Source organism: Anarhichas minor, unplaced genomic scaffold (genome assembly GCF_050575085.1).
Source record: "Anarhichas minor isolate MPS153535 unplaced genomic scaffold, ASM5057508v1 ptg000023l, whole genome shotgun sequence".
Taxonomy (NCBI): domain Eukaryota; kingdom Metazoa; phylum Chordata; class Actinopteri; order Perciformes; family Anarhichadidae; genus Anarhichas; species Anarhichas minor.
Window position 1 is genome coordinate 924,940 of NW_027466469.1, and position 10,864 is coordinate 935,803.

The following is a 10,864-nucleotide window of genomic DNA, read 5'->3' on the forward strand; positions in this document are numbered from 1 at the left end:
ATGGAGACTGCAGCGTTCACCTGCTGGCTCCTGTTTCTGCTGTTCAGCCCAGCTGTTCCCATGTGTTTTCCCACTGACTTCACCCTGTACGTGGAGAGGCCAGAGTGTGACTACTGTGTTGCGATCAACACAACCATCTGCATGGGATTCTGCTACTCAAGGGTACGTATGTCCTAGATTGTCATTTGTTCCTTCAGATGGGAAAAAGAACACTGAAAAACGTCATACAAAAAAATCAGGGATGTATAAGTTTATATCATGTTGTATATGCTTATTGAGAAGTTCACAGTTGTGTTTGACATTAGGTCAAGTCAAATAAAAAAAAACACTATTTTTGGGCCCATTTCTTTTAAATTTTCAGTTGAAAACATGCCCGTAAATAAAGTTTTGTGTTCTCGAGGAATTGAAAATGTATTGTTGATTGATGCGTTTGTCTCTGGTGAGCAGGACAGCAACCTGAGGACTATAGTCGGCCCACGCTTCCTTATCCAGACAGGCTGTACCTATGACAAGGTGGAATACCGCGCAGCAATACTGCCCGGCTGCCCCATCGACTCCAACCCCCTCTTCACCTACCCGGTGGCCCTCAGCTGCCACTGTGGGGCCTGCAGGACTGACAGCGACGAGTGCGCGCACAGGGCCAGCGTGGGGGGAGCTCGGTGTACCAAACCAGTGAGACGTGTCTACCCGTACCCTGGCCAGAGCACCTACATGACCCCTTTCTGATTTCTCTGTTGTCATCAGCTTGTTAAAGTTACCGAGCTGAAACTGCATGAACCGCGAATGCTTTGGGAAGAGACAAAGGTCATCCTTTAGCTTGTTATGGATACAGTGATAACTGTCCACGCTGTCTGCTCTGGTACTTGTTGTACCAGCCTTTTTAATTGTGTCTTTGTTGCCCAGTGTGTCTCTGCTTCTCAGTTTACAATGTGGGGGTTGATCCCGGTGCGCATTTTTGTCTGTGTCATTATTCATCCCCCTGTACACTTGTGTGTGTGTGAGTGTGTGTGACTGCCAGACGTATTATGTTTACTCTGACGGGGATTCTGTGAATGCAACCCAATTAAAGCTGAAGTCTCAAAATAGCTCTCTGACTAAGCTGTGCTTGACTTAATCACATCCTGAGTATACTGTAGCTTTCTGTTTACCAAACACACACAAGGCCACAACGCTCCACAATGTCACCCCGGGATATTTCCCTCAGCAGTCTCTGTGGAAGGCACATGATTGTTGACGCACGTCCTCTTATTAAATGGATTACCAGTGGGCCGCAAATATCCGACACACAGCGCGCAAAAGAGTCACCAAACACCAGAGTTACAGTGTGACTATGTTATCTGCTGAGTAATTTCGTCTCATCCCAGAGCTTATATGTGTAGTTTCCCATTCTCAAAGGGAATTTGGGAAGACAGCTGGAGCTTATTAATAGCACAGCAGTTCAGAGTGGGAGAATGTATCATGAGTTCATCATGTGGATCTCTGGGAAATTGCTCTCTGCTCACCTTATCCTACCGTATATTCTGTCAGTGACAGTTATATATTAAAGTGTCTGTGTGTCTCTGTGATGAAAAAACTATTGTGTTAGGACGGTCACTGTATGTAACTGAGCCCTATTGATCTTATTTTGTTGGTTCTGCAGTTCTGACATCTTCTTGCATTTAGTCAAATAGAATAGAAAGCTGGTTAAAACATCAAATTCGAATGGATAGCACAAAGGGAAAGGATGATTCTCTGTCACTTTTCATCAGTCAACAGGAGTGACCATCTGCATTACTCCCCATATCAAGTTATGCCTTTGTGCCGCTGATGCCTGACAGGATTCATGAAATGACGAACCTTGAAGCAACTTTGAGGAGGAGGTGTGGTCTTTGGGGCAGAAGTGGAACAAAACTAGATGAGTTCCAGCTCATGGGGGAGAAGTGTGGATGAAAAACCTGTTTGTCAACAGCTGAGTCACTATAACCTTGAGAGAAAGCTTCTACAACTTCTGACAACCCGACTCTCTGTTTAACCTTGCAAAGTCATCGTTTATGTCTTTGTGTATCAGTGCCAATATGGCTTCTCTTCCTTTGACCCACTTGTCTTAAAATGTGGTTCATTTGATTAGATCAATGGTTTTATGGGTGTTACTTCACTATAGTAATTATAGTATCATTATTTTTTTTAACTGTGCAAAGGAGGGCCATTTTTCCATCTCATGAATGAAAAACATGTCCTGGCTACAAAGCTCTACATGCCCGAGCATGGCTTTACTCATAAACTCACATAACTGGGTTAATTATGCTGTCAATTTTATACGAACACTTGACCTAATATAACTCTAAAATCATCAGACTGGTATGGCACAATGATTTGAATCGCCCAGCTGAAATTCCCTGTGTGTGGTGTTTTGAAAACCCTAATACCCAAATGGAAAAAAAACAGTGGATGAAATGGAATTTGCTTCCATCAGCAGAACCAGCCATGTGGCACGCATACCGATCACTCTCTCATTCAGACAAACCCTACAGTTTGTTTGTGTTGTGTTTATTCAACTAGAAAAAATGTGAGATTTTTCTTTGGACCATGCTATGGGGACGGCAAAGTCTGTCGGTTGGTTGGTTGGTTGGTTGGTTGGTCTGTCCACCAAGTCTAGACTGAAATATCTCAACAACTACTGGAAAGATTAACATCAAATTTAGTACATTGATTGTCAGTTCATGATCCCCCAACTTTTCTTTTAGTGCCTTTGGTTCTTCGTGTTAGAGATATATCTAAACATCTACTCGATGGAGTCACACAACATTTTATGCAGACATTCATGGTTCCCAGACTATGTGTCCTAATGACTTTGTGATCCCCTCACCTTTCCTCTAGCACCACCGTGAGGTCCACATTTGTGATTTTGAGAGCAATGTTTCCACAATTTATCTCATGGATTGCTGTGAAATTTGATACACACAGACATTCATAGTCCCTTCGGGACGCATTGTAATAGCTTTGGTGGTACCTTAAGGTTTCCTCTAGCACCGCCATCAGGTCAGAATTTGTATTTCTCCAGTACTTAGGTTGATGACCAAATGCCTGTAAAACTAGTGACATTTCCATCATTTGCAGCTATTGGCTCCTGTTCACAGCTAATTAGCATGCTAACATCCTAATGTTAATGTGTTAGCATTAAGCTCTCAGACCCACTGTGCTTGTGTACAGCCTAACAGAGCTACTAGCACAGCTTAATAGTTGGCTGGACCTTGTAACTGTGCCTTGGTGATGTTGTAACAAATTTACATTATCACTACTGATGTTGTTTGAGATTTAGTTTGCTTCACTTGCACATTGCAGCATTGTTGTGGTAGTAAAAAAAAAGACAAAACAAGCCAGTGCAAAAGCATACACACTATCCGTGCTGTAAATGTTCTTCAGCATCAATCTTGTAAGTTTTTTAAGTGAACAGAATATATTTTTTACATCATTTAGCTTATCTAAAGATCATGAACATATACAAAATTGTCCAAAACCATTTACAAGAAAGACTATCTCTCCAAGCCTTGGAGAATTCCAAGTTATTGCTCCTCTTTTGGTGTCAACAGGGTTTATAATGAATGTTAATATGATCCTTGATCATCCGATTCCTGATTTGGCTACAGTTGAATTCAAAAGATACTGATCAAAATAGCCCAAGTATAATGTAATAATATTTAATCAAACAAGATAGAATAGTTGTGTAAGTATAATAATGCTGTCTATCGGAAAACTGTCAACACACTTGATCTGTAGCACCCACTGTCACACAACTTCACAGCTTGAGCTATGCAAGTGAAGGGCAGGTTCCCGAATGTGTTTAAAATGTGAGTCAAACCAAACCAAGAGGAACTAGTTTCAAACACCCCTCTTGCCTTCGGCATTTGCATTGTAACTTGACATAGGTCACACCCAAGGCTAGTCAGCACATGCAATTGAAACCTATTCGACTGACCAGATGGTCTGATAACACATTGGAAATACCCCTTTAAATGTAATTTGATAAGCTACCTTTTGTTCCTGATTTACCCTACACAATAGATGGATCATGTTCCTCTCATCACATCAATACTTTCTTTTTTAAACAAACATTTACCTCAGGTGAAGCCACAGTCATGCTTTTTTTTTCAGCAACACTTTCTTGCTAGATTTGTATGGTTCCCAGGCAACTCCTCATGTTTGCGCAAAGACATACCTGTAAGTTCAGTGCCTCACTTGAAGACACCTTAACAGAGACAGGAATGAGAGTGTGGTGGGATTTGTTCAGCTTTGTCATCCTTGTTTTTTCTGGAGGTCTATTTCTGCATATGTGTCAAATTCCTTGTACGTGTACGCCTACTTGGCCATCAGTTCCCTCACCCAAGGACGGCATGAAGGGATAAGGCCCAACTACTTACATCAAAGTAGCAGTACCACAATTTAAAGTTTACAAGTAAAAGTCCTGTATTTTAAACCCTCAGTAAAAGTTTGTATTGGTATTATCAGCAAAATGCAGTTAAAAATATCAAAACTAAAATAACTTATAATGCAGGAGAAAGGTCCCTATAGTTGTTTTATCTTATATTATTTTATTATCATCAGGCAACTAATGCATTGACATGTAAGCAGGTAAAGAGGGAGCTAACTATGTGGTGTACTGTATGGTAATTTATCTCAAACAATGTATTATATTTTCGAAACCTACGATGCGTATTGTAGGTAAAATATGAATCATTAAAATAACTAGCAACAATGGCTGTCAGATAGTGGAGGAAAACAAGTTAATTATTTCACTGAAATGTTGCAGAGTAGATAGAAGTACACGTACTCAAGCGCCTCAAATGCATTGTTATGCATAGGTTTTTCACCCTTCAGTAGCATAGATTAGGATGATGTCATCTCTCAATTTTACCAGAATGTTCTTAATACCATGATAATCTTAACTATAGATGTACAATGGGACTTACTATATTAGCCTCAAGATCCAAGGAGTGCCTTGACCCCTCCACCGACTTTAGGGATAATCCCTCCACAAAAAAAAAGATCTTTAAATGTCCAACTTTAAGCATTTGTATTTATTTTACATTTAATCATAATAATTTAAAGAAGTGTTCGATGAACAATGGTTTCTTTCATAGTCCACCCTTCACTATCTTTGTCGCTGTCTGATTGGTGGATAGGTAGACTGACTGATAGGCCTTCCAATGAAACAAGAGAACGTTCAAAGGAGCCAATCAGCTCTGGGTATGTAGCGGTGACGGGATGTAGTTCCGCCCCCCTGATATAAACTCAGTGGAAATTTCCACTCTCTCTTCTCACCATTATAACAGCAGACATACGGCGCCCAACTCACACGGAAACAGAAACAGCGGCTTGAAACAACCTTACAGAATTACTGCAAGACAATTTTTTTGGTGAGTAAAATTCATACTAATAATTTAGTATGCGTTTAAAAGTCATTAAGTTGCTCGAGGAGCCAGCTTGTTCGCTTTTAGAGTCGGTATCGGTCTTAATGGGTATCTTTGATAACCTAACCAACGTTGACAAACCCGAAAGCAACAGCTCTTCTCTGTTTCCTCTTTATGAGACAATGCTGTATGGGAATAGTTTTTGCGCTTCATCTCTAAATATTTAACTATTTACATTTTTTTTGCATGACATGACCTATGAATGCAGAGCCCTTTATTTAAACCGCGATAACGGTTCATATTTGCAAAGATAGCGGAAGTTCTTTCTAGTTGAATTGCATTGCGTAGCCCCATAACATTCAGTTTACAACCATGCAGGCCTTATTTCACGCCTCAGTTTGCATGTTAACGTTACTTGGAAGTCTATCTCTACATGAATGGAAGTTGACAATGCCCATGTATGGTGTTCCGGTGTGCAAGTTAGGGCACGCCTACGGGTTGTAGCTACTACTCATTCTGCAAGTAGCTGAGCTCTCTCGTGACTCTGAGGTGCTTTAGATAATCCAAAGCCTGTGCTGTCGGTGGGATAAACTCCGTGCATCCAAGAGTCTCTGAGTACTCGGGAAGCTGCTCAAGTCTTTGGAATAAATCCTCCCGTTTTCTCTTTTCTAGGACTCTATTCATCTATTGGAGAACACTTGGATCTACATCACTGCGTTATACACTTCTGTCATCATGTCTCAGAAGCAGATCAGGTGAGTCTCCTCTCCTCCATAAAGTATAATGATATGCAATCAGTCTCCATTAGTGGCACCAGAGCTGAAATGATGAGACTAAACAAGACATTTAAAGACATTACCATGGGCCTTAGCAACATGTGATGGACATCACAGTTCACCAATGGATGGCCTACATCTTAATCAGTAATTCAAAATATTGTTGTTATTGATTACTCAACTGATTTCTTTTCTAATATAATGATTGTATATATCATATGAAAACTGTCCACCACTGTTTCCCAAAGCCCATAATATAATGATGAGTTTACAATGCTAATAAACAGAAAAGTATCAAATCCTCGACATTCAGAAGCTGTCGTTGTTTGATTTTATTATAGGCCGTTTTCACTGTTTCACAGTTATAGATGGATTCCCACATTAAAGTATTGCCACTCTTTGTTTTTGTTTGCTGTCTCCTTTCAGCCTCCCAGCGAAGCTCATTAATGGAGGCATCGCTGGCATTGTCGGGGTTACTTGCGTCTTCCCCATTGACTTGGCAAAGACCAGGCTGCAGAATCAGAGACAAGGTCAGCAGGTCTACAAGAGCATGTAAGTGTTTTTCGTTACTTTGTCTTACACGACAACGCCAATTTACATTGTAACTGCTGCTACGTCCCATGTATAATCCAGCTGCTTAGCACAATGACGGATGCAGGGCATCATGATGAATGTATGGATTTAGTGAAATTCCTGACTTGACGGACCATGACGACTATGAGTCTTTCTCAATCCCCAAATGCCTGTGAAGGGTGGAACTGTTCTGCTCCATTGACCCTCTCAGCAAGCGTCTGTGTTTACGTAGAAGATCCACTGTTCACTGTCTCTTGATAAGACATCGCCGTGATAAACAACTGTTTATTTTCCTTAAAATAATCAGGCCCTTTGTCAAATGTTTCTTTCAAATCGGCCACCTTTTTAAATGAGTCAGACCGATGATGTTTCCCCTGCTTTCTTGTTTTGTAGGGTGGACTGCCTTGTCAAGACAGTCCGATCAGAGGGGTACTTTGGCATGTACAGAGGTAAGAGTTATGCTCACCTTAGTATTAAGAACTAGTAGGCTCGAACATGTAGTAGAGGATTAAATGAAGGAGAGTAAGAGCGTTCTGTGACGAGGTTGAACATTGATTGATTGATTGATTTGTTCAGATACAGTGTGCTTTGATGGCATGAGTTCCTTTTTAACAGTATAGTTATGAGTTAGAATAATGGACTAAGTTATAAGAGAGAAGTGGCCAAAGCTGCTCTCGTGTTTTTATTGCTGCTTTGATATATATATATATATATATATTGTTTTTAATAGCATTCATGCAGTAAGTAAGAAAACACTGTTTAATGATCACTTCATTGAGTTGATGTCTAAAAGAAAGATAAAAATCTTGTGGACATAGTTAAATATGAGAGAAATGGAGACCTATTTACTGTGGGTCTCTGCTTGTGTGAGGAAAGCTGTTTGTTTGCATCTGTGTTTTTCATATTACAGACGTGGGTCCCCCTGGGATATTGAAGGCTAGCCGATAAGGCGCAGCCACGCTGGAGGCAAATCATATGATGGTTCTTACAATATTGCTCTACTTAAAACTATAGGCACACGTTTTTGTTTTCTACTTGTTCTGTGACTTGACTTCTTGTTAATAACTCCTCGGCTGTCTCCTTCACTCTCCTGTCACCTTGTTGTAGATCCTCATTTTCTTGACTATGAAGACGTGTCCTTGCAGACTTTGGGTTGATCTTAAAAATATGACAGCGGTGGATTAATCTGTGCTTCATTTTATGAGCAACAGTCTCACAGATCAGCTTTAAGTTTGCTCAAAGTCTGCACACACGGAACACGGTCGAGGATTCAGTCTGTCCTGTCACTTCACATCTTTTCATTGTTGTCATTAACTACTCACTGACTTTCATTAGAAACAGACTCTTTCTTAAAGTTTTCTCTGTACAAAGAGGGCTCTCTTTCTGTTGTCTGACTCTCTGTACTTCAGACTTGATGTTTGCATCTTCCTCTGATTCTTCATCATCATCCTCATTTCCTCTCTTGAAACATGTTTTTTTTTTAAATTGTCACTTCCCCCTCCCCCTCCCCCTCCATTCATGTCTGAAGCTACTTTAAATTGATAATTTGTCTTGTCTGTGTGTAGATAAGCTATAAAATGGTCTAATTGAATTCTATTGTTGTAATGATAGTGGAAGGAAATGTTCATGTGCTGAGTGTAAACTTCATTGTGACTTGAATGCTAACTGCGTGTTTGCTTTTCCTCAGGCGCTGCTGTAAATTTGGCCCTGGTCACCCCTGAGAAGGCGATCAAGCTGGCTGCTAATGACCTCTTCCGGCATCACCTCTCCAAGGACGGGTAAGTGGAACAGTCTCATGACATCGTCGTCATCTCAGGGAAATAAAGTGTCATCAGTTGTGGTGCTTAATGTCGTTCCTATCTCTTTACAGAAAGGGCCTGACGGTGTTTAAAGAGATGCTGGCAGGTTGTGGTGCCGGCATGTGCCAGGTGGTCGTCACCACCCCCATGGAAATGCTCAAGATACAGCTACAGGACGCGGGCAGACTTGGTGAGAATCATACATTTGATATAGAGTATCATTCATGTGTGCGTTCAACTCAAACCGGCGTCATCGTGTGTCGTGTAATAACACGTTTTGTCTTTTTTTTCTAAAGCGGCCCAGCAGCAGAAACCGGTCATGATGTCTCCCACCAAGCTCGTGGCCACTAACTCCGTGCTCACTCGCTCCTACAACTCTGGCACGGTGGTCTCGGCGCCTCGAGCCGTCTCTGCCACACAGATCGCAAAAGAACTCTTCCACAAGCACGGCATCCAGGGCCTCTACAAGGGGCTGGGGGCAACGCTGATGAGGTAAAACAGCTGATCCCTCCTGAACAGGAACCGTGTCGACTTGTTAGACCAGTTATCAGTCTGAAACAATATTTTGTTTTATTTCTTTCAGGGACGTCCCCTTCTCTGTTATCTACTTCCCATTGTTTGCCAACCTGAACCGGCTGGGCCAAGCCAGTCCCGAGGAGACGTCCCCCTTCTACTGGGCGTTCCTCTCGGGCTGTGTGGCAGGTTCTATTGCCGCTGTGGCTGTTAACCCCTGTGACGGTGAGTTTGAGAGGCACAAGATGCCCCGTTTAGTTCGTACAGGGTTACCTCGTGAAATAGAAAAACAGTTGAGCAATTTTCCGGTCGTTGAATACGCATGGAAAAAGATAAATTAAATTGTGCCTTCCATGTTTGTCAATACGCTAGATCATCTCTGAAAACGATCTCTAGAGAAAAGTAGGAACCGTGTCGTAGCAGCACTGAAATGAAATATATTTTATTTTTATTTTTTTAAGTGGTGAAGACTAGACTGCAGTCACTGAACAAAGGGCCCAGTGAGGAGACTTATAACGGAGTTGTGGATTGTGTGAGGTAAGACGGTTCACTCACTCTCCCATAACTACATGGCGTGCGTGTGTGTGTGTGTGTGTGTGTGTGTGTGTGTGAGAGATTATAAACATGAACTCCTCCCTCTGGTTCTCCACAGTAAAATAATGCGAAAGGAGGGACCGTCTGCCTTCCTGAAAGGTGCTGGCTGTCGAGCTCTGGTCATCGCTCCTCTGTTCGGCATCGCTCAGGTTATGTACTTTGCCGGAGTTGCTGAATACATCCTGGACAACACGCCTCTAAACCTCCTGTCGGCGTGAGAGCATGTGGACCTGCTGGCTGACTATGCATAGGACCTTCTGAGCGTAGATGGATGAGCAACTGGCAGCTACACACCATCCGTTTACAACAATAATAATCTTGTCAAACAGTCAGAAAGGCTAATGAAGAGCTGTGATTTGAACTTCTGACAGCTGTGTTGCACTTAAAACACTTTTGTGACTTATTCAGTAGGCAGTGGCCAATGTTTGCACTTGAATCTGTTGGCCTTTGGCTATGGGGGACTCAGCGTTGCAGTGTTATTCTTTCTTTGTCTCTGAGACGGTCCTGTTTCCCTCTGTGAGGGACGGGAGCTCACTCCATCAAATAGACACACTTCTTCCTCATTATCACTTTTCATATATTTAGTATGCTAGTTTTTAAATTGCTGAATGCGTCAGCTTGTAGTACTTTGTATGTTTGTTTTTTTGTTCCTTTTCCATCGCTGTCTCATGTTACAAAGGCTGCAAATGGAGGACACATGGGGCCCAATTTATAGCAAAGGGATTTCTTTTTTTCTTTAATTAAAAGAGAAAAAAAATACATTTTCAGTATAACTTTCGAGTGTACATGTTTAATTTCACTGATCATGAACCTTCCGACTGACATGGGACCACATGGTTTGCCAAACCATGAATGCTCCTGTTATATACTTGATATCAGCCCAAGAGCTGATTAGTAGTCTGTGAACTGCAGTGTTTGTAGCTTACTACCTGCAAAAACTTGAGATGCAGTCATGCACACTATATGTATGTTTGTCCACGTAACTTACATGACCTTTACAATAACGTATGCATACCTGAACCTAAAATGTTTTTTGGTTTATGCCTTAACAGAGCAGACATTTCTCTGATTGGGGGAAAAAGAGCATTATTACTGCGACTGAACATGGAAACATGACCGTTACAATGTTTTGTGATTGCTTTTTGTACATAGCGTATATATACATTAAACTTTGCAATGTACTCGTTCTGTGTTCATGGATTGATTTCACTGCTCATGAAAT

The 10,864-nt window shown here is 41.5% G+C and overlaps 2 protein-coding genes across 2 annotated transcripts; both read left to right on the forward strand.

Moving 5' to 3' along the window:
* Positions 1-726, forward strand: tshba (thyroid stimulating hormone subunit beta a). The gene is made up of 2 exons (XM_076096950.1): positions 1-162; positions 448-726. The coding sequence occupies exons 1-2, from the start codon at positions 1-3 to the stop codon at positions 724-726; spliced, it is 441 nt and encodes a 146-aa protein (XP_075953065.1).
* A 4,530-nt stretch (positions 727-5,256) lies between these two features.
* slc25a55a (solute carrier family 25 member 55a) lies at positions 5,257-10,823 on the forward strand. Its single transcript, XM_076096812.1, has 10 exons — positions 5,257-5,393; positions 6,060-6,142; positions 6,590-6,715; positions 7,130-7,185; positions 8,424-8,514; positions 8,607-8,725; positions 8,832-9,027; positions 9,119-9,273; positions 9,510-9,585; positions 9,701-10,823. Exons 2-10 carry the CDS (start codon positions 6,123-6,125, stop codon positions 9,858-9,860), a joined length of 999 nt encoding a protein of 332 aa, XP_075952927.1. The 5' UTR covers positions 5,257-5,393; positions 6,060-6,122; the 3' UTR covers positions 9,861-10,823.
* The last annotated feature ends 41 nt before the right edge of the window (positions 10,824-10,864 follow it).

Bases quoted from the DNA above. Each gene is read 5' to 3' on its own strand.
- slc25a55a (XM_076096812.1), top strand. From the start codon at position 6,123: ATGTCTCAGAAGCAGATCAG. The intron at 8,726-8,831 runs GTGAGAATCATA...TTTTTTCTAAAG, and splicing joins ACAGGACGCGGGCAGACTTG to CGGCCCAGCAGCAGAAACCG. The intron at 9,586-9,700 runs GTAAGACGGTTC...GGTTCTCCACAG, and splicing joins GGAGTTGTGGATTGTGTGAG to TAAAATAATGCGAAAGGAGG.
- tshba (XM_076096950.1), top strand. From the start codon at position 1: ATGGAGACTGCAGCGTTCACCTGCTGGCTCCTGTTTCTGCTGTTCAGC. The intron at 163-447 runs GTACGTATGTCC...TCTGGTGAGCAG, and splicing joins TGGGATTCTGCTACTCAAGG to GACAGCAACCTGAGGACTAT.